The 24,002-nt window shown below is 41.5% G+C and overlaps 1 protein-coding gene across 2 annotated transcripts; it reads left to right on the top strand.

The window, feature by feature from the left end:
• Positions 1-5,295: 5,295 nt before the first annotated feature.
• Positions 5,296-9,911, top strand: fezf2 (FEZ family zinc finger 2). 2 transcript variants are annotated; one of them, XM_005751904.1, is made up of 5 exons: positions 5,296-5,482; positions 5,716-6,970; positions 7,200-7,334; positions 7,417-7,549; positions 9,219-9,911. In XM_005751904.1, the coding sequence occupies exons 2-5, from the start codon at positions 6,218-6,220 to the stop codon at positions 9,467-9,469; spliced, it is 1,272 nt and encodes a 423-aa protein (XP_005751961.1). In that variant the 5' UTR covers positions 5,296-5,482; positions 5,716-6,217; the 3' UTR covers positions 9,470-9,911. The 2 variants fall into 2 exon arrangements, with proteins under 2 accessions (XP_005751961.1, XP_005751962.1); XM_005751905.1 differs by having other exon boundaries at positions 5,296-5,839; positions 6,122-6,970.
• Positions 9,912-24,002: the final 14,091 nt, after the last annotated feature.

Here is a 24,002-nt window from a genome sequence, read left to right as displayed (position 1 = left end):
TTATTTTTTCTTTTTTTTGTTTGTTTTTTTTTGGGGGGGGGGGGGCAGATTGGAATGACAACAGTAATTGGTGGTGGGGGGGGGGGTTGCCTGCTATAACTGTGAAATGTCAAAATAAACAGCTCTATGGCACATTGTATGCTGTGTGATTTAAGTAACATTTACATAGTTTTTATAAATTATATTGCTTTCTATAATCAAGTAGACTAAAATGGTAAAAATATATTTAACAGTACAGAATATGTTTTAAGTCATATTTTAATGGAAACAATATTTCTGTCTATGAATAAAATAAAATGAATGTAATTTGAAACATAAATTATAATCAAAAGACAACTAAATAAAAATGTATTTAATATTTTTCATAATTGTTGAGTGTAGGGGTAAGTACCTGAAATTATAAAACTAAAATCTTGTTTTTATCATTATTTAACTACCAGAGATGGTGGAAAGCCTCAACTGGCATCGCTCCAAAGAGTCCACCCACCACTTTAATCTCACTCTGATCTTGTTCTTAGGTCTGGCATAGTAACTAAAAATTTTATATTATTCCCTGAAAACCTTTTGTCTGGTAACTTTTAAGCAACATTTAAATTTGCAACAATGGATTATACAGCAGTGGGGAATATGTTTTCGTACAGTAAAAGTCTTTGTGAAAGTTCTGTAACTAAATTAAATGATACAAGTCCTCTACAGTTATCTTCTTCAACGCCATGTGCCAACACAGTGCAGAGCTGGCACCTAAATTCTACTATCACAGATATTAATCATGCATATGACTCTGGATGCTGTGGGTCCTCAGCAAAAGAAAGCCTCAAGTCAAAAGTACATGACTCCCTGTTATAACTTTAAATATTCTAGGAATCCCAAGCCAGGTACAAAGCGGTGCTCTACCTGTATTGTGACTTCGACTGAGAACATTGTCGGGCGGCAGAAAGGAATACTTCAAGGACCTCCTTAATCCCGCATCTTCCAAGGAGGAAGCAGAGTCTGGGGACGAGGGGGGCCAATCACCTATCTCTGGGGGAGAGGTCACTGAGGCAGCTATTCTGTGGAGTGTTATGGTGGCAGAGCCCCTGGGTGGATGAGGTCCTCCCTGAGTTCTTGAAGGCTCTGAATGTTGTAGGACTGTCTTGGTTGTCACAGCTCAGGTGACAGATCGGGGGCGGTACCTTGGATTGGTGGTTCCCATCTTTAAGAAGGGGAACCGGAGGGTGTGTTCCAACTAGAGGGGATCACACTCCTCAACCTCCTTGGGAAAGTCTATGTCAGGATGCTGGAATGGAGAGTCCATCCGTTAGTCCAATCTCGGTACAGGGTGAACAATGTGGGGGTTTTTTCCTAGCCGTGGAACACTGGACCAGCTCTTTATCCTCTCAAGGATACTTGAGGGTGCATTTGGAGTTTGAACAATCAGTCTACATGTGTTTTGTGGACTTGGAGAAGTCATTCGACCGTGTCCTTTGCCATGTCCTGTAGGAGGTTCTTCGGGAGTATGGGGTGTAAGGCCCATTGCTATGGGCCGTTTGATCCTTGTACAACCGATGCAAGAGCTTGGTCCACATAGCTGGCAATAAATGGGACTCTGATGGACTCTGCCAAGGCTGCCCTTTATCACAGATTCTCCTTTCACTTCGGTGGTCTCAGAATTTCATCTCTGCTTTTTGCAAATGATGAGGTTCTGTTGGCTTCATAAGGAGATGGCCTCCAGCTTGCAGTGGAACAGTTTGCATTGTGAAGCAGTAGGAATGAGAATCAACATCTCCAAGTCTGAGGCTGTGGTCCTCAGCCCGGACAAGTTCCTGACCCAAGTGGAGGGGTTTAAGTATCTCTGGGTCTTGTTCACAAGAGATGGGAGAGGGGAGCGGGAGATCGACAGACAAATTGGTGCTGCATCTGCAGTGATGCGGACGCTGTACCAGTCCGTCGTGGTAAAGAGACAGCTAGGTGTAAAAGCGAAGTGTCTGGGTGCCTCCTGGTGTTCTGGACATGTCCTACTGGGAGGAGGCTCAAGGCCGACCCAAGACATGCTGGAGAGATTCTGTCTTTCGGCTGGCCTGGGAACACCTTGATGTGCCCCCTGACAAGCTGGGGGAGACCAGGGAGAGGGAGGTCTGGACTACTTTGCTTAGGCTCCTACCCTTGCAACTCAGCCCCAGATAAGTGGAAGAAGACGGACGGATGGACGGACATGTTCTAATCTATCCATACATCCGTCCATCCAGATTCCGTTCTGATCTCTGTAATAAAATATGAGTTGACAGTACTGAATGCTGCACTGGTATCTGGCAATGCGATAAGTGTTTACTAATATACCATCTACATATAATGTTACACTGTGTGTTGAAAACTGACCTTTATTTTGTAGTTATTTGTTTACATTAAAGTCATAATTACACAATCACAATGATTAATTCAATTCAGTTTTATTAATATAGCACAAAACATAACAACAGTTGCTTCAAGGAGGCTTTATACTGTAAGGTAGAGACCCTAGAATAGTACAGAAAAGACCCCTTTTGAGCAAGCACTTGGTGACAGTGGGAAGGAAAAACTCCCTTTTAACAGGAAGAAACCTCCAGCTGAACCAGGCTCAGGGAGGGGCGGGGCCATCTGCTGTGGCCGGTTGGGGGTGAATGGTGGAAGACAGGATAAAAGACACACTGTTGAAGCAAGTCTGATGTTAATAACTAATAATTATATGTTTATTCCTGAACTTTTTTAAAGATCAATTATGACAGAATATACACTGAAAATGTCAGCACTTGTGTTACTTCAACACTGCAAGTCAGCGTACTAGTAAAGAAATTCATGTGCATATAATTGTACTGAAATCGATCAATCATAAGAGCATCAGTCACTGAAGAATTTGTGCAGCATGATTTATGGTCCTGCAAATGTGTATGTCTGCATTTACATTGAAAAATAATGTGCATAAATGTAGATGGTTACAATTACCCCAGGAATTGTGGAGGGATGAAGACAGGAAAAACAGTTAAAAATCCCAACACTGTGATGCTAAGCTTTGCCACATCCAGCCCTTGCATACCTTCCGGCAAGAAGCAAGAGTCCCTTAAATCAATGCCTGAGCTAACTGTGGTTAGAAGTGAATGGGTGAAGCTGGTTACAGCAATAGGATCAGTGTATGAGTGAACCAGAAATAATACCTCAATTTAGAGTATTCTACCTTATGAGTAGCATAGAAACAACAAGCAATAATCCTTCCATGTGAGGTGGACTTGTAAAATTAAACAGAATAATACAAATGTTCCTATCCTAACAATAGCTTCCCTGTTAACAACCTTAAAAAGCATCCCTACCATATGCCTTACAGCATTAAGTTCCTTGAGGTTGGGACTTTGCACTATATAAATAAAACTGAATTGAATTGAATGTCCTGGGGTAACATGAAGTGTGTGGTGACTGAGGTAAATTATTATCTTCTACACCCAATTATCATTTATCATCAACCTTAATTATCATTGATTAAAAAGAAATACACAAAACACAAAACCTAAATTTAATGAGCTAAATTACATTTTTATCATTGTCTTTTATAAAACTTTCATTAAACAACTACTACAAAATAAAGCAGCCCTCCCTGAGTATTTAGTGTTCTAAAGATCTTTACAACACAAAATAGAGACATATTTCAGATAAAAACTTAGTGCAACATTTTATCGCACATATTTCAGTATAGCGACTAGATATGTTTTGCAATAAGCACATGGGTTTTTGGCATTCAGACTTTCTATAATGGGTTATAAAAAGTGGTCAACATCAGCCACTAATATCTTATGGAAGCCATTAACATAAAATTAATTCTGTTAAATGTTATTTATATCACAACAACAATTGCCTCAAGGTGCTTCATATTCGTACAGACCCGACAATAATAAAAATATGTGAGTATTGATGTTGTGACTCTGTTTGAAGGTTTAAAGGCCTCAGTGAAAACACAAAACAGCAGATTCTTTAGAAGATGGCAAATCCAAAATACATTTCAACCTAATGATACAGAATTTTTCTGTACAACATAAATGCTCTCTTAATTCACAATTAACTGTATCGTCCAGTGTAAAAGTCTTGATTTAAGTGTCCGGATCCGTTTTTACAATTCTTTAAATGAAGGCCTGCTCACACTTACAAACAGAGGACAAATCCTATAAGTTGTGCTTCATTTAGAGATGCAAGATTTGATGATGCTGTAATGAGTCGATGTCAGTTTGATGAATAAAAATAGCTTTCTGTTTTTATGAGAATGAAAGCGTCTGAAATGAAGCTAAAATGATCGAGTATCAGTTCATGCTTGAAAAAAGTGGCCCTGGTTTGTTAATAATAAGCAATAGAAATTTGCTAACATTAGTTAAGTATTACTTTAGAATTTGCACTGTTATTATAGTTACCAGAGGCTGTATGCTGCCTGAGGATGTCACCATAAAAACATGGAATTTCGATATATCACACCCATGTGTTTAACGTTCCTGAACAGCGCTTCGTGATGCGACTTCATTACCTAAAACTACTTTTTGACTCAAATGTCAGGAGACTAGAACAAGAATACCAAGTGACAGAAAATTACATTATAGAGTAAATATATTTGTACGTGTTGCACAGAATAAATGCAGAATAAATTCTAGCCTAAATAGGGTTTTTTGGCGCTCTCAAAGACGCACGCCAGTTACCAAAAGGTGTGTTGTAACTTTTCGAAGAAGTTATATACAAATTATACTACTTTTCTAAATACCTTGAGGGTATTAAGTGTTACCGGTGATTTCCCATTCATATGACAATCATGTCACATTTTAGGCTCGGAAATAACATTATTATCTTAAACGTTTCACTTTCTTCTTCTTGTGTAAGTTTAAAGGTTCTGCCAAGTTAAATAAATACATTATAGCATCGTCATCATGCGCACTGAGCAAACGCTGTGATAAATAAAAGACTATTCATTTCGCCCATATTGCACACTCTTTTGATCCTCCGCATGTTTTATGAACTCCCCTCTCTCCCACTCAGTTGTTGGGAGTCCCTCAGGTAAATTGGCCTGCAAACACATAAATTCAACACAGCCCTTGTAGCGGATAGATGAGACTCTGCTGCCCATTGTAACTCCCACACAACACCGTGGATTCCAGCAAACTTCTTGTACGCCTCTTTAGAGAAAAGGCCTCTCTTTTCATTTGTCCGTGTATACCCCTGACCAAGCTAAGTCTTTTCTTTTTCCTCTCTCCGTCTTTAATCCGTCCCTCTATTTCAGGAAGAAAAAAACACAAAACCAGTTCACGCAGTGCTTTAGTAGCTAAAAGTAAAAGAGCTTGTGTTCTCCCCACCACCCCCCCACGCAGCGCTGAGCCCTGAATCGCTCTGGAAAATTGCTTCTTTTGAATAGGGGGAAGGAGGAACAACGTTTAATAGGATCCAAAGGGAGTCTGTGCTCTTAAACAGGTGGAAATTGGACGTCCTCGAATTTATACAAATAGTAAGTTTATAAGCCGGCGAGGAAAAAGACGGATCCCATCTCCGAGGATTAGCAGCTCTCTCCGAGAAAAAAAAAAGATTACTGTGTTGTTAACCAAATGAAAGCAGGAGACTCACTCAGCTCCTCCAAAGCGCGATTAATGATGAAAACACAATTGTGCAGCAGTTTTACTGATGGAATGGTTTCATATTTACGTGCCATCCCCTCTATAGATTTGTCTCCCTGTCACCCAGTTAGGTGCTTGGGTGCCCGATTATGTCAAGAGACAGTGATCTGCACTGATGAGGGGCGGGCGCTGCCAAGGTCTGACAGAGAGCAGTCGGCTGGTTTCTCCACTCCCATCTGAACAATAAGAAGGTAAAGTACAACACAGACGTAACTTTGGCTTAACTCGGTGTCCAGGAGCTCCGGCTACAACATTTCTTGCCCTCTGTTTCCTCCTCCTCCTCTTCTTCTTCTCCTTAACGAGCCCTGTAATGTCTGTTAATTTTGTGTGTGCTAGTTAATGAGCATTAATCCATCACCCCTGGATGCTATTGTTGCGAGGCGGGGGCCATTTGAATGCAAATGCGTGACACTGTGACAGCAAGGTGCTTATTAAACTGATGTGTCCGCCTGTCTTTTCTGCTGGGAGCTCAGGGGAGTGAAAAGACGCGGGGCAGCTGGACTATACACGGAGTTGCTCACACCAAGTTCTGTTCGGCTGCAAAGCGAAACTACTACAGCGGCAACAAAATGGCAAGTTCAGCCTCTTTAGACACGGTGGTGTCCTGCGGGAGGACTGCGCCGTCCGCGGCTCCCAAAACGCTGGCTTTCTCCATCGACTGGATCATGTCCAAGAGCTCGGAGCCGAAAGGGAACGCGGAGGAACGTTCAGAGGGGAAAAAACTGCTAGGGCTCTGCTCCCCAATCCCCTGCATGATCCCGCTACAGCCCTTCAGCTACGACCTCCAAGCCAAGGCGCTGATGAGCTATTCGGAGCTGTGGAGAGCCAGTTTTAGGGGAACTTTGTGCGGCTCGCCAGCTGCTCCGTGCAAAGGAAACTGCGGGTTGTGCGGCAAAGGGGATCCGAGCCTGAAGCAGCAGCTGCTGACGTCAGGGAGCAGGGTGGTAAAACCTCAGGTCCTGAACCAGGCCGTGCCCAGCAGTGGCTCGCTCTACTATTTCAATTACCTGGACTCTGCGTACCAGCAGTCGGAGCTGCTGGCCGGCCACTGGCTCTCCAGCCCGCAGGCCCAGGCCTCTCTGTCGGCGCACCACAGACTTTTGCTGCTGGAGAATGCCAAACTGACCGGTGTGGGCACCGACAAGCTGCCCACACCTCAATACCCACACAAGGAACATCTGCCAGGGCAGCTGGACCAGATAGTGAAAGAGAGCCACGGCCTGACAGCTGAGAAAAGCGGCATAAAGACACACAGCAAACTCAGCGGCAGTGGCAGTGCGGACGGAAAACCCAAAAATTTCACCTGCGAAGTGTGTGGAAAGGTACGGTTTTAATGCATTTTTGTACATTGTTATTATATTCTATATTTTATACAAAACATGAACAAATGCGCCAGCATCTACACACCTATATAAACTCAATAATGAACTTTTGAGGCCGATGTTAGTTTTTTTTCTTCCTTTTTTCTGACGCTTGTTTTAAAAATGCAGGTCTTTTGTCTTTTTAGAATAATGTTTACTCATATTTTGTATGCCTTTGTGTCGTCTGCAGGTTTTTAATGCGCATTACAATCTTACCAGACACATGCCGGTGCACACGGGGGCCCGGCCCTTCGTATGTAAGGTGTGCGGTAAAGGATTCCGGCAGGCCAGCACGCTGTGCAGACACAAGATCATCCACACGCAGGTGAGACACTGTTTCACTGTGACCTTTCCAGCTTTTTGACTTGACTTTGTTTGAATTATTTTCTCTCATTTTGACCTGTAAGGAAAAGCCTCACAAATGCAACCAGTGTGGAAAAGCGTTCAACAGAAGTTCGACGCTCAACACTCACGTCCGGATCCACGCAGGGTATAAACCATTTGTGTGCGAGTTCTGCGGGAAAGGCTTCCACCAGAAAGGTAAATACTGGGCGCTGGAGTCCTCTTTAATCAGCTGTATTATATTACTGACTGGAAATTGTATCCTGATGTGATGTTTCCTATTTTCAACACTGCGGTGATTCAGAGTGTTCATGTGCAAACGAACAAAAAGCTTTCTCTTCAGCTCGTGTTATTATTCCACGAATTTATTTCATGAAATCTGCTGCCGTGCAGCCTCGTCATTATTTTTGCTGGGTTGAGCAGTCAGCTTTTAGAAATCCACAACTCGGTGGAGAACTTCCTCACTAAGAGGAGACGTGATTGAAATAATTGCTACACTGGCTGATGGACTCTGTGCTTTAATTGTGCTGGATGCTGTTTAACATCTCGCGCACATTGTTTAGAATCGAATAAAATAATCATTTATTGTCATATACAACGAAATTGTGGGTTCTCAACTTGACTACTGACGAAAAATATAAATACGAAAAAAATGCCATTTTATTTTATTTTATTGTTTTTGTTAAGCTGGACTTGAGATTTGGAGCATAAATGCACTAATAATTTTATAGCATTATGCACGAAGATTCCGATTATTCTGCCCGCTCAATATTGCGGAAGTTCGCAGCCGAGCAGAGCTCTTTATGCAGACTCGCTGGAGTTAGTGTGGCGACATCATCCTCAACATTTGGCATCTGCGCTGCCGAAATAAATAACGTCTGCGGTAAAAGCAGAAAAAGCTTATATTTGAAGTAGTCAAAGGGGAAATAACTGTGGGCTCACCGATGAGCACGAATCGGTGGGTGGAAATGAGACTTGTCACTTTACACGGACTAATTCTACCTTCGAGACTGTCGCATTTTCCCCGGGTCATTAGTCAGACCCCGGCAAAGTTGGAAATCGGCCTCCTTTAGTTGCGGCTGCGCTTGATTTTGACAAAGTTTGACAACTTTTTGACTTCGGCACACAAAAAGCCGATTAATGAAGGCTGTGGGGTGGAGCTGAACTGCTGGTGGAAAAAGAAAAATGTAAAACGCGTTCCCTCTCTGCTTTTTTTTTTTTTTAAACGTGTAGATGTTTCGCAGAAAAAATTACATTCAAATTTTGTTCAAGCGGTTTTAGTTTTCAGATTCTCCTGATTAAATTATTTTCTTTGGCCAGATTGGAGTGAAATGTTTAGCTGTGTAATTTCAGGGTAAAAACGATTAACTCAGACCAGGCGGATTTTTTTTTAAAATTAACCCAAGTTCCCCTGAAGCTGACTCTCCTCAGCTCTGACGGGCTCATCAGCGCATCTGCTCTCTGATATTAGAAGCCGTCAAATCTACAATATTTCTGAGGTATTGAGTGCATTTTTATCCCCTTTTTCTATTTTCTAATACTGGTTTTAGGCCGTTTTATACTAGAGGAAGGAAAGCTGGTTATGGTCAGACGACTGGTTTTCACACAGATGCACTTTTTTCGTTTGACCTGGAGTTGTTTCTATTGACACTCACACATCAGCGAGACATGAACGTTTGATTTCGTGCTGCGAAAAGGCCACGGGTTAAATAAGCAGATGTTAAAAGGGTGGCAAAAATTCTAATGTCACACCTTTCCCCCTTTGAATCCTTTTTTTAACTCCTTCTCAGAAGAATTGTGAAGACAAAGTGAAAAGACTGTGATAAAAATGACATTGTGTTTTAATTCATATGCTCTTATTTCGCAGGAAACTACAAGAACCACAAGCTGACGCACAGCGGGGAGAAACAGTACAAGTGCTCCATCTGCAATAAGGCCTTCCACCAGATCTACAACCTGACCTTCCACATGCACACACACAACGACAAGAAGCCCTTCACCTGCGCCACTTGTGGCAAAGGCTTCTGCCGCAACTTCGACCTGAAGAAGCACATCAGGAAGCTGCATGACAATGGCTTCTCGGCGGCTTCAGAAGCCTCCAGAGAGCTGCAGAGCTGAGCCATTGCTCGTTTCCTGCTATGACTTTTTAGCGGGCAGTTTTTAAGGTCTGACAAGGAAGTGAGGGAGTTCAAAAAACTGGACCCGAATCTTTGAAAAGAAATGAGGTAATCGGCTCCCGTCAGTGTGTCAGCAGGAATGCTGCAGCGAACAAAAAACAGACAACATTCGCCCAACACTGTCGCGATGTTTTGGGTCCACATAGAATTTCTTTCTGCATTTCCAAAGACTGAAAGAGAAACCCCTGTCTCCACGATGGAACTGTAAATAACGATAATAATAATCATAATAATAATAACGTGAATCATCTGGGGAATGCATCGCCATGTTGTTTATTTCATTGAAAAACTGTTCCTGTGAATAAATAAGTTAAATTATATTGAAACTGAATGTCTGAGCCATGTTTGCATTTTGAAGGTATTTGAAAATAAAACAATTATATGATCAAAGTTTATTCTGAAACACTTTGTAAGGTGCAAATATCACATTTGGACAACACACACGTGCCCGCAAGAAAAAGCCCGTAAATGAAAACAGAGAAGGCCGCGAGACAAGCAAAGTGTGTGATATTCAAAGACGAAGTAACTAAAACAAACGACATTTGGAAATATAGTGGAAAAACGGCACAACCTAAAAAATAAAAACAGCGAAAAAGTCTTTAAAAAAAACAAAACTCATTTGCTTCTTATCTTTCATTAATTCTATTTGTTACATTTTCCAGCAAATGTAAACTGGGAGGCACGCGTGCACGAGCGCAGACGGTACTGGTATTTTGGAGCGCGGGTACTGTATGCTCTGCGGCCACTTTTATTCAACATTTACTGACAGACACGATCTTAATAATACTGCATTTACACTTGACTCTGGCTTAATGGCACAAATGATCAGATATAACACGAGGCTCTTGAAAGCGAATTACATTAAGCAGCTAAACAGCCTCGGGAGAAGGAGCGGTGGGGGTGGGGGCCACGCCGTCATCCGGAGCCGCTCATCAGAACAGGAGATAATGGAGCACTCGGGCCGCAGCTCCTTATCTGGGCCTCCGCGTTAATAGAGCTCAAGTTATTCTCCGCACGGCTTCTGGAACAATATTATCCCTGCACACATTCTGTCAAGAGGCCGATCCGTGCTCCCAAATGGCGCTCATTTCATTAACAGCCAATTAGCGCTCACCCGGGTCGGCCAGGCCCTCAGAAGCTTGGCAGGGCTAATATTAGCAGATGAATGCCCCGCTCACCTTTTTCATCAGTGTGCACCAGACATCTGCAGGAAAATCTAGCCAGTCCGCTCAAACAGACCGTATAAAGGGCTCTGTGCTGATGTGTGCGGCTCCGATAACACAAACACTTAAACCAGATGATCTTTTAGTTATTATAGGAATTATTAGGAAATAACTAAAATATCTCCGCAATTTTGAGGTCTTCAGTCGACGCACCACGCTGTTGCTGAATTTTCCATCAAATCGCGAATACTTATCCTGTCAGAGGAATAAAGTCGATGTTTTTGTAATCATGTGGCATTTGTGCGTCACGCGCCACCTCTCAAACAAAGGGAACACTGCTCAAACGTGTCACTTTATTTCCTGTTTCAAGAGTGGGAGAAAGGTGTTTTGTGTCCTACGTGCCGATAAACGACAAAGACTCGCAGATCCAATACTTGAAAGATGACCTCGGTGCGCGCCTTCTCCATGCGTGCACGAGCATCCAGCAAACGGAATACTGTTACATCAGGCAGAGTGTAGGATCTGTGTGAGAGGCAGTTTGTGTCTTTTACCAACGCAATGCGTGTGGTCACACGCGCGCGCACTGACACACACAGGGTCTACGGGCTGTAGGACTGAACAACGTCTGCTCAGTAAATAACCTAAAGGCAGGTTGGCCTTTTCTCCGCACTTTTTCTTTTTTCTCCAGCATCTGAGCAACCGCCTCAACATCCACAAACACGTTAACTGACTGGTGCGCGGGAGCTTTAATTAAGGCGCGCCCACGCGCAGCAGATTAAAGGTTTTTTTTTCCTTTCTGGGGTGGAGCGCTAATCAGTTGTCAACAACATGAGGACATCTTTCTTTTTGCTCTCTCCACCACCGGGGGATCGCTGGGGGATTCAGGCAATTTACGGACTACAAAGGAGCTCGTCTGAGACAGGAAGAGAAGAAAAGCAAGAGGCGGACTTTTTGTCTGTCCCAGTGAACTGATTGTAAATGGGAGATTAGCGGGGAAGCTTCGCCAGTCCAGCAAGTGCCCGATCGAGGAGGAAGGAGAGAAAAAGACCAATTAAGTCTACCAAATGTTAACTTACACCAGTTTCCCCCCAGTTTAGCCCACATGAAATTCCAATTAAAGCGTCCCGGTAGCAGCTTTTTTCTTTCAAAGAAGGCGGAGGGGTTAGAGTGCTTGTGTCACTCTAGCCAGGGGACAACGTTCCCACAATATCTGAGACAGGAGCTCGTTAAAGTAATACAAGGGCAATATGCGATGTTATCCCCAGTACAAGGTTGTGATTCCTTGGAGAAGCAAAACCGCTAAATACCACGACTAACACCAGCACAACAACTAACGGATGAGGGTGATGGAAATGAAAACACAGTCAAACAAGATTTAATCTAACAGCTGACTGTGTGTGTGTACTCTTCATTGAGCATTTGAATGAACAACGTTTTAATCAACTGGTTTTTATCATGCCTATGTAACAAAAGTCAGCTAGATTTATAGTTTTATATAATGTGAGCATTAAATTGAATTCACAAAGGAGAGTGCAGAAAACACATTTTCACAGCCAGTCAAAACCAGCCTACAGTGCATGTTTGTTGTGCCAGATATTCAGTAAGACTAACAGTAAATGAAATAAACAAGAAAAACAAGATAACTATAAAAGGAGATTAGACATCAAAATGCTATATCAGAAGGAGTTCTGGCCATCTCTCCCTTAGCCTGCTTCTGCTGGGCTGTTCTTCCTGTTAAATGGGAGTTTTTCTTTCCCACTGTTGCCAAGTGCTTGCTCGTTGCGTTTGATTTATACTATAAGCATCTTCACCTTAACATATAAAGCACAGTGAAGCGGCTGTTGTGATTTGGTGCTATATAAACGTTGCATTTGCTTTTCCACAAGCACATTCAAAGTTTATACTAAGTTTGTGCTTAGAAAGGCTGGGACCGCTTTGTGGCGTTGTTAAGATGCCTTGCCACCCCACCCCTCGTTAGTGAACCACTAGCCCTTTGAGACCATGAGCCTCCATTGTAAAGTACTGAGGGTTAATGAGCACTGGTTTCTCTTCAGTCTGTAGCTGTGCAATCAAAGGAAACAGAGATACTGACATGAGATGTTTAAAAACAACATTATTGTACATTTCTCATAAAGGAGCTAGTCTAACATTATGCTCTGATTTGGTTAAAAAAAATACCAGAAATGCCGAACTTGCTTGTCCAAAGACCAAAAAGTCCAAGATGATGGATAGAAATGAGCCACTCAAGATGCAGTGAACAGGCACAGCGTTCACTCACACCTCATTTAGATTCTTTTACAAAGTCATCCCAGAACCTTCCTCCACCAAAACCTCATCACAATATCTTAAGGACAGTAGTGAGGAGCCTGTCCCTTGGATATGCCTGCTCATCTGCTTTGGCCTGTCAAGGGCATGGCAGGCTGAGAGGATGTGTTTTGTGGCTGGGAGGGAAGCGTGGGCTGCTGGGAACTGAGCAGTGAGGGAGCTCTCATCACTGATTTGTTGTCAGACTCCATTCTCTGACCTCCATCCGTCTGTCCATCCATGCAGCTATCTAGTCTGCAGCTCAGAAGCTGCGGGGGGAACCTGTAGTGGACGAGGGTGGTGAAGCTTCAGGTTTCTGTTAGTCAGAGACTGAATTTAGTTATTTTTATTGTTTGACCAATTTTAGGACAAAACACACACAGCATCAAGTATTCACTGCTTTAATGCCACATCTGTTTCTTCAAAGTATAAAATCAAGGCAATTGCTTCCAGGGCACAACTTTTAGATTGTGCTGTGTACGTTTGTTATGTTGTGTTTAATCAAACCACTTTCATTTTCTCAAAACACGACGAACAGTAAGAATTAGCTTGTTTTCTAATCCATTAACAATGAATTATTATGTTTTTAAACATTCAGATTTCAAAGTCTGAATGATTTGGCGCTATATAAATATAACATATTACTAAATAGATGTGACTAAAACATTATGACAAAGCACCCTTGAACAAAAGATAACTTTTCAACTACTTTGGTAAAGATATTTCCAAATCACTGTGATTAGTTTGAGTTTAGTGTTGAACGTTCCCAGATTAATTCACTACTTCCCGCTAAAGTGAGTGAGCTGCAGAGTTGTGATGCCTTTTTTTTCACCCACACACAGCAGCGGCACGTGGGTCTTTTTCCTATTCATGAATTTGTATGTTAGGTCATGTTCAAATAGCTGGCTATGATAGCCAAAGTGAAACAACACAGTAACCTTAAATGGCCAAGTAAGGCTGTTTCAAAGGTGAACAAGTCTCCAGCTTTACAGCAGAGCTGTAAAGTATGCAAAAGGAGCTCCTATATTGTTCTTGCAAAGCTTACCTATTAAGACAATCAGGGACTGTATATTACAATAAAAAGTACAAACATGACAGCTTCTATTTAGCATGAAAAAAATGGCTGGGGCAGACATTGTGGTATTTGGGTGCTGTGGAGAATTCACTACAGCAGAGAGATAGATATTGGACTCTGCAACAAAGTCAAACACTGATACGATGTTACTGTAAAAAAAACTAAAACTAAAGATAACAAAAAAAACCTGCACTCTTTGTCCAGCGAATTATGAGCCAATTAATTGAATGAGTCATTTTCTCCATCGTGCACTGGTGTTACTAAGCAGTGTGCCATCGTTGGGAAAGATCAGTTGATTTAGGGATGTCCAGCTAATCCTTTTGAGCTGACCTACTTGCTGACCTGCTAGAAAATGTCCAGTCCTCCTTTATTTCAGGCTACCATGTTAATGATGAACTACTCTTCTAGCAACATTTAACAATCCCGTGAAATGAATTAAACAGTTCATGTTCATTCATACAGACGCACAAACTCACATCTAGTCTAGAGCAGTTGCAGTCTTGCTTCGTTCTTGTGGCGTGTCCTAGAAGAAAAACGATATTTCTTGTGTTTGCTTACTGTTTAGCATTTTGCTACACAAAGCCTCTCTTCTAAATTAGCAAATGCTCATTGAAGTCAATCTATTTATTAAGGATTACTGACGTTACTGGGCCACACTTCTTAATCTCTGAGTTCAGGTGTTTTTATTTCCATTGCCACAGCTGAAAAGTATAAAACCAGCAATTACTCAAACATTTGTTAAAAAAGGGACATTTTAAAGAGCTATCTGATTTTGAGAGTGGTTCCATAATGTAGAAGTGACCAGACTATGATTCAACTACACTATTTATGTATTCAATCAGTAATTTGGAAAGTAAACTATATTACTTCACTACAGCTAAAATTCAGTGAGCTCTTTTAAATGACCTATTCGTTCACAAATGCTTGTCAAGGCAGACTGCATGGATAGATGCTTGACTTTATACAACAACTCAAAAACTATGAGGTGTCACCCAACAGAAGGGTACTTGTTATTTTCATATTTCCATTCTAAAACCACACGAGTTGCACTGCGGTGACCCTTCCCTCGAAGGTAAAGTCATCCCAGCAAAACATCACCACTGAATCTATCACTGTCAATAATTCAGGGATGCAACATTATTATTTATAAAGTCCAGTTTCTCTCATGAAGGTTCTTATGGAGTTTCCCATACGTACAGGAACACACTAGTTCCTGCACTGATTAAAAATGAGAACATCAGAGGAGGAGCTCAGGTTGAGCAGTTTGGAGACAAAGTTAAAAAGTCAAGACTGAGATGATCTGAACATATGCAGAGGACGGTTAGTGGGTACACTGGACACAGGATGCTGCCAGGCAGGAGGAAAAGAATATTCATGGATAAAGTAAAGAAGACGTGATGGGTTGCAGCACCTGGTACCACGATCACATGCCTGAAAAAACATAAAGACAAAGATGACACTGGAGATGTGGCGTGCTCTGACTGAATCCTCGCAGCTAAGAGGGAGACCAGTGGGAGACAGGAAAACCACAACCCCACAGGGCCTCCTACTGGTATGAACGTGGCAACTGCAAACACCTCATCCAGCTTTGCACAGTTGGTGTGGAGCACCCACAATTTAGTTCTACATTTAACATGACTATAAAGGACTATTCTGTTTACAGGACATTTTATTCACAAAAATAAAAAAATTTGAAATGAAAAATAATCAAGATTATTCACTAAAAATATTATTATTAAACTATCACACACTAGTGGGCTTCACAGAGTACATACAGAAGGTTGCTGTGACGAGGAGGGATGGGTGAGGTCCAAACAAAGAAGATATCTAAAACACAGAGTGATTACCCACGTAGCCTTTCTTAAGCAAGAACTCAGTGGTGTGGGGTTTTTATTTCACGAGCATGTGCCAAAAGAATCCTTCACTTTGTTCTTTGACTTTTTTCTTAAAGTCTAAATGTGCACACACGTGTACGACACACTTATACCTTCTATAAAATGCCTTGTGTAGATGAGTTGTTCAGCTGTGTTATCTTGTGATACAACATATAGCCTCTTTTTTTCTTTTAACCAGCTGCAGCTTTCTGCACCATGTTTTCAGCGTCCGTCTATTTATCACCACACAGCACACTGTGTTTATGTGCTAAAAGAAAAATCATCCTTATCGACATTTCAGCTTTTTCTCAAAGTGGTACTTCAACTTTAATCTTGAAATTTCAACTTTAATCTAAAAAAGATCAATAATATATTTTTCCTTAATGTGGCACTTTAGTACATTAGCCTGTAATAAAGGACTTTGTTAAGAATCAAACTTGACACATTGGTGCTGTGTGCCAAGACTGAATCAATATCAACAAGAAGTCCACGTAAACAAATGCAAAATTCATACGTGTTCTTTCGACAGTCTGTTCAATCCGTAAATCAAAATGAATAGCACTGTAGATTCTGACTTTACCCGGCGACAGAGAAAGACACCTGTGAAAAAACAATCAATACACTGACTGAAGTGGAATTCAGCAAGCACAGCCCCCCTACTGTACTCCTCAAAGAGCAATAATGCAGCTCTAGTATATTCAAGTCTAGCAGGGGAAGAATTTTCACATTAGCTCCTGAAGGCTAGTTCTGTTCCAGTGCATAAGATTTGGAAAGTAAAAATAGCTTTTCCTTTTGGAAGTGGCTGAGAGACTAAAGACATGTTTGAAATGAGCTCTCAAAGAAGACATTCTACACTTGAGCCCACAGAGTCAATGGGGAGGAACCACAAAGGCTTTATTTAATGTAAAGCAACATAACAAAAGCCAAGGCCTTTATGAAAGACAACATGCCTGAGCTTTTAACTGTTCTGATACAAGGAGACATTCAGGACTTACAAACTCAGGCACGGTGCAGCAGCCACACTGAAATGTGAACTCTCAATTCAGAAACTGAGTGTCGAATGAAACAAAAATCAACTGTGTGACAATAAATTTTCAAATTGTCATTTGCAATTTAAATTGCATCATCAGTTGATACAAATGAGTAAACTGTGCAGGCTTGAGATCCAAACAAATGTAACCAACCAAGGTGTGAAATAACAGTCTGCAAAAAACACAACACGCCAAAATATTTTCCCTGCTCCATTCTTTTCCTCTGCCTCACTTGCCCCCGCTAAATTCCCAGCATATTGCCGAATGCAATGCACCCTGCAATTACCCATTATCCAATCAAACGGAGTCAACACTTAACCATTTCCACAGCTATGGGTCCAGCCACTTATCTGTCAGGGTTCTCAGTAGGCTTCAATAGCTGAACAGCATTGCATAATCTTATGGCTTCAAATTCATGCTACCCCAGCAGGGACAGAGAAGAGATGGCTTTTTGTCTGAGGGGTCGTTGTTGTCAGTCACTGGCGGGGTGATTTCAGTTCTGGTCACTAACAGCAACAGCCCAGCACGCCAAGTACCTTGTCCATTACAATACACAACGCAGGGCTAATCATCTGAAAGGCCTCTAGATAGTGCTTCTTAAGCCCCTCGTAGATAATTCCCTACACATCGTCTCTTTTGTTACGCTGTGAAGCTGTCATTTATGACTGTAGACACAACACTAAAACCTCCCCTTTTGTTCTTAAATTCTGTCCTTGGCCTCTCTCCACCCTGTCCTGCTCCTTCATTAAACTGACACAATACTACCCATCCCAACCCCAACCAACTCATACAGTAGGAGATTTTACCAGTGCAAGACTTTATTTTGCAGATCAGCACAGAAATACGCACAAATGTTTTTAAAAAAGCTAAACTTAAAAAGCTACAATATTTAATATCTCTTTTTTAAGAAATCATAGGATTAAGATGATCAGTCACACTGACTGACAGGCTGACTGCTGAAGGACCGCTGAGAGTTTTTCGTGCCTGTGATCTTTCACAGCTTTGATACTGGCTCCCTCTAGTGGTTTCAAGACACCACCGCAAGAAAAGAAGGCAAAATAGGATATTTTATCTCCACAACACTGGAGTCTGGCAACACTGGTGCATTTGAAGAAAAATGTTTATTCTCTTTAAAATCCTACGTCAAAACATTTGTTGAACAGCCATAAAGACAAATAGCAACAACAATAATAAAACAATGCAATGTGTAATGAACACAGACTGCGGAACATTTATACACAGAGCTCTATGCTACTGTGCACACCTGGAGGAAGTTTAATTGGTTTCTCTCCCACCATTTCAGCGGGGTCTTTTCTTCTTTGAACATAAATGTTCACTTCAGCCTTTACTGCTTCTCTTAACGTTACCATGGGATCAAACATAACCAAGACTGATGCTGCTGTCATTGGAAGTGTGCTGCTCTCCAAGAAACTGCCAAAACTTTCTTCTTGGCTTTGGTTGGAGGTGGCGTTCTTCCATATTCTTTCTCCACTCCTGCACTACTCAGTGAACAACAACAAAAGTCCTTTCACATCGGTCAGGTCAGTGTCCCTTTCTCTTCAGACAGTACAGAGCTCATCAGATGATGCAGCTCAGGCTTCATACAAACGAACAAAGTTTACTGCAGCGAGGCTTTCTTTGTTTTATATGGCTCAACAAAACCTGAAACCCCAACTGGAGAAAATGGTTTTAACGACAGTGGTTATCAACTTCCTCTGATAAGCAGGGGTTTGTGCTTCAGGCTCTGTACGTACTCACATAAATGTGGGTATTTTGTGGGTTATGTGCGTCCTCTTCCACATGACTGGTATGGTTGTGGACCACTCCAGTCAGACACATGACAGCTGATGATAAAGAAAGGTGTGCACAACAAACATTTTTCTGATGATTTTTTTCAGTGCTGCTGTTAAGGTGACTGTTGCAGATTAGAGATCTCAAACTTTAAACGGGATCAGTTTAAACATTAAATGTTACTGTGCCACTGCCCAATGCAGGAGGTGTGGAAATCGCTTTAGTTAGCAGAGTTAGCAAAGTAGTTAGCAAACTAAAATTAATTTTACTGATTAAAGTTTTCTAGTAGCTTAGATTCCAGCAGTTTAAAGACTATTTAGGAACAGATTAGAATCATGTACAACATTTATACATTTTCTTCATCATGAAATTAGTACATGCATATTTAAAACATGCTGAAAATAAAAGATTCAGTAAAAAACAATTTCCTTGTTTATTCCCTTATATTTACATTTTCTGTTCTCGGTTTCATTCTGGTTTGTGTTATTCCATGATTCCCTGTTTATTCCTGCCTCCTCTTTGTTTCCTTGTCTGACTTAAGGCCCCAGTGTACCTGCCGCAATGGCTGCTTTGCTTGCTGCTGCTGATCCTGAATATGAAGTTGGTTGACTGCCAGTTTAAAGAAGATAAAACACAAGTCCTTGTCTATGCCCCTGTATGCACCTGATGTAATGAAGGCCATTGGTCCATTTTTGTCTGTCAGGAACCTTGGGGTAACTCTTGACTCTGCATTCACTTTGGAGTGCTGCTACAAGCCTTCTGAGCAGCTACTTCTTTTATTTCTCAGGTTGTAAATTGGATCAACTTTTCCTTGCTGGCCTACCTGTGGGAAAACTTTTCCACAGATACTACAGATGTTCAAAAGCAGTCACAAAGCATTAAAATAAATGCAGGGGTCTAAGAGTATATAATATCTAAGAGTGTGTGCATGTGCTGGGTTCATTTTGCCCATGCTGCCGGAGGAGAGGCTGGAGAACTTGGTGCTAGAGCAATTTGTGGCGGGGCTGCCTGGGGACACGGTGCACTGACCCTTGTCTGTAGAGGCGGCTGTGACCCTTGCAGAGGATTATCTGGCAGCCAGGGCTGATTGGACAAAGAGAGCCATCCATCCAGCCAGAGGTGCAGGCTGCCCAAGCCTGTCCCGGCGGAAGAGGGCCCAGTGCCACCGGATTACTATCAAGTTCTCTCCTCTCTGCTCTCCTAGGGATCAGAAGCGTCGGGTGCCGGTCATGATGTATGCTGTGTGGCACACATCACCTCAGTTTGTATGACAGAGAAGACTGTTACAACACATTTTGGGTATGTTAAGTGCAAGGTGTAGTAATATGGCATCAACACCAACATTCCTTCCCAGAAATCCTCCAAGGGGAGAGTGGTCACTGCACAGCAACAATGCTCGTTGTCCCATCAAAAAGTAGCAGTGGGGAGGAGAGAGGCCGCTTCTCCAGGTATAGCATAGCATCTTCACCTGGCTGGAGGAGAACAAAAAGGACAAATTCTTCAAGATTTTAAATTAAAGCGCTGCTGTGCATCCAAACAGCTTAAGGTACAAAAAGCGATATCAAGAGTTTACAATGCTCCAACTGATTTACATAAATGTGAAATTTTTAAAAATGTATCAATTCTGAGCAGGAATTTTCTCTATTTTTCAGCCTTTTCATTTTGTCTATTTGTGCTTTTTTCAACTTTTTTTTCTTTTTTCTTTTTTTTTTTTTACCTCTGTTACAGATTCCAGTTTTTGAAGGCCTTTTTTAAAATCCATTTTTACTGCTTCTTTATGTATCCCAACTGCAATGTGCTTTTGTTCTGCACTGCCTCACTGGAGTTGTTTTTGAATGACAAGTAAGAAAATTAATTAAGGAGTAATTTAATCCCTGCTGAATTGAACTTTGAAGCCACTCTTATAAAGTATGAAAAAGCAAAATAATAATAATAATACAAGTAAATGGAGTGCAGTCACTGGTATTGCTTACAGCTGTTCTCACCTTGAGGATATGAAGGACAGGCTCACTGACACTTCCCAGCCGCTTTGGTGGTGTAGTTGGTGAAGGAAAAAGAAATGGGAGTGCAGTGAAGAGAGTGACAGTAAAATCCACTGTGGAGAGAGAATTGTCTCTTAATGAAGTAATCTGAACATATCTGATACTTGGATTTAATGTATGAAAAGGCCACTTACCTCCACGTACATCCAAGTGGAGAGGAGGTTATAGAACTGCACCTTCGAACAAAACTCTGCCCATCGACCCTTCATTTGATCTATGTATTTGCAGTTGGAGCCACCAATGATGCGACGCAGTTCATCCATTGCCTATGAAAAAGTTGTGCTCAGTTAGTCAAGAACTAACTAAACCTATCCAGAGAAAGCAAGGATTTAACTGAAGGTAGTTGAACTTACATTTCGTATTTCTTTGAAGCACGGGTATGCTTCAAATATTTTTCTAGGCCTGTCTTCTTCCCTTGTAACATCTGCGTCAATAAAAGCTCGTCTGGCCTCAAACTCCAGGTCCAAAATTTGAGCAACGTCACTTTGGTTGGGTTTTGCATTGGGTTTCCTGTACATGTTGCTCAAGGTTTTGTAATGTCTTGCCTGCATCTTCAGGCTGTCATGGTCTGCTAGGGAAAGCAAAGAGTAATTGTAAGACATGGTGTAACCAGACTTCAGAAAATCCAGATTTTTCTAATCAGTCATTTCTAGTAAGGTTGCATGGTTGTTTTTAAGTATAATATTTATGAGAATTAATGTTTAGGTTAAATATGTTTGAGTAATGAACTGACCCTATATGTCCTGATCATTTCCCTTTGTGTCCTTTTCTTATAATGATCATGGATTTATGTTAATTGTTAGTTTGAACAGAATCAAATATTAAAACGAAAGTTTAAGATGCCCGTGAATAAAACTGTGGTGAAAATAAGGTAAAGGTTGTTTACTGTGTATATCGTTCACATCAGTGTGAACAGTGATTATGACCAACTCGAGTTAATGCCAAACCACTATGATTTATGGAATAAACACTTAGAACGGGGTTCATTGCTGCAGCCATATTTTGGAAAGAGCTGTAAGAGGAGCCACAGTCAGACTGAGAGGTAGACAAGGTGGACTTACCAACAACATCATCTGGCGGTGCAGTTGATGGACCTATATCAGCCCTGGGTGCAGAGCATGATGCTGACTTGGATAATAGTGGTAAATCCAGCGTAGTATTGTTTGACGTAGTTGGTACAGTGGAGGGTAGCTGCAATTGGAATTCTTTCTCTGAGGAAAAAACAGAAGATGAACAGAATTTAATAACAGGAAATAGCTAAAAAGTTAAGGAAAATATTCAACACTGTGTAAATCTTGTAAGACACTCTGAACAGAAAACTGAGGGCAGGTGGTCTCTTTGAAGTTTTATATGTCCAAACATCAGTATAGCAGACCAAAGTACACACCTGCATTTGAGTTGTCCTTGCTGAGGTCAACATTGCTCTCAAGAAGTATGGTATAGTCACTTGAACCACTTGCTTCGCCACTTAGGTCACCTTCAGTCCCGTGTCGTCTGAGCCAAAAAGAGTCTTCCTGGGCCTGCCTTGTTGCGGCATGGAGCCCTGCCTCTTCCTTGGAGACTTCATATTTTGGAGTCGTTTGTACAGTTTGGTGTAGATCAGGGGTGGGCAATTCCAGGCCTCGAGGACTGGTGTCCTGCAGGTTTTAGATCTCACCTTGGGTCAACACACCTGAATCACATGATTAGTTTGTTACCAGGCCTCTGGAGAACTTCAGGACATGTTGAGGAGCTAATTTAGCCATTTAAATCAGGACACATCTAAAACCTGCAGGGACACCGGCCCTCGAGGCCTGGAGTTGCCCACCCCTGGTGTAGATGGTCAGCTGTGGTAAAATAATATATATTTGTACATCCTTTTATTATCTCACTCAATTTTAGATATTGTAGTGGGTAAAGAATGACTTACGTATGGCATGTGTGTGTCAGCATCATGTAACATGGGGTAATAGTCGACAATCTTCTGTGACATTGCTCTCATTTTGAGTTTGGAGGGATATGTTACTTCTTTCCCCATGGGACTAGCACGGAGGATTGCAACCATGCTGGTGACTGTGTTCCTTACAAGTCTGCAACAGAGCTCCTTCGACATCCTACAGTCCTTTTCCTTTCCACTGTGGCGCAATGCAAAGTACTGACTGCGCACCATGTCCAACTCTGAATCTGTATACACCACATACTCTGGTGGGTCTGGCATTTTCATTTTTTTGTCAGCAGTGTAGGAAATGGGAGTGGAAGTTTGAGGCTGACATTGTGACACATCAAAGCCTAAGGGGTTACTCTCGCTTCGATGGAAAGTGTTGGCATCTTGGTCAGTACTCTTAAACTATAACAGTTGTGGGATATAAACAAAAATACACAATTAGGCAAATAAATGCTAGACAATATGAACAGTAATCATCTTCTTAATTGTATAACGTGTATTTACCTTTTGGCTGATGAAATCCCAAAACTTCTTTCTCCGGAAGAAATGTTCATGGTCCGGAAAAAGATCCTTTAGGTCATCCCGGGTAAAGCTTCTCTAAGCTTCCTCGTCAATATTCGCAGCTGTAAAAGAGAAAAACAACTTTAAATGTGATATTTATTTCTCTTTTCCTGGGTGTGGCTTATTACATATTGAGGTAATTTTTTGCCAATAAATATATTTTAGCAATAAGTAATAATCACAGGATAAGATGTCAAACTTTTACACAGTTTATGTGTTAACTGTGAGTTTTATAAAATATTTGGAAATGCAGTAAAACTATTTTTGGCTGTCTTCAAGAATGATGTTCCAAGTTTATTTTGGCAAAAACTACAGAAGAGGATTAGGGTCACTGGGGGGAAAAAGTCAGAATTCTGACTTTTTTTTTAGAATTCTGAGGTGGGCACCTGTAGGCATCCAGCTTCAGTGACAGTGATGTGTCCACTTGTGTAGGTGGAGAACTAAATCATGAAATATGGTGGATATAAGTGATTATTTGCGTGGCCGAGGGGTCCCCGAAGATTTAATTAATGGAAGAGCAGAAGGTGAGTAAAAAAGCATTTGTACAGGGAAACAGTTATGGTTAGCTGTTAGCTTATACAGGAATGAACATGTTTCACGACTTTACAGTATACTAGGTGAATTGACGTCTTAACTGTTGTTGATCGCAGGATTATACCAGATGTCTATATATATCTATATCTATATATATGTATGTAAATATGTATCT

The sequence above is a fragment of the Pundamilia nyererei genome, unplaced genomic scaffold (genome assembly GCF_000239375.1).
Source record: "Pundamilia nyererei isolate P.nyererei 1_Seehausen unplaced genomic scaffold, PunNye1.0 scaffold00333, whole genome shotgun sequence".
Classification (NCBI taxonomy): Eukaryota; Metazoa; Chordata; class Actinopteri; order Cichliformes; family Cichlidae; genus Pundamilia; species Pundamilia nyererei.
Note: the sequence above shows the minus strand (reverse complement) of the source record. Positions and strands in the feature narration are given on the sequence as shown.

What these genes read in the sequence shown, in the direction of transcription:
- fezf2 (XM_005751904.1), top strand. Translation starts at nt 6,218, where the DNA reads ATGGCAAGTTCAGCCTCTTTAGACACGGTGGTGTCCTGCGGGAGGACT. An exon ending in ACAAGATCATCCACACGCAG is followed by an intron (nt 7,335 to 7,416) that starts GTGAGACACTGT and finishes TTGACCTGTAAG; the next exon opens with GAAAAGCCTCACAAATGCAA. An exon ending in GAAAGGCTTCCACCAGAAAG is followed by an intron (nt 7,550 to 9,218) that starts GTAAATACTGGG and finishes CTTATTTCGCAG; the next exon opens with GAAACTACAAGAACCACAAG.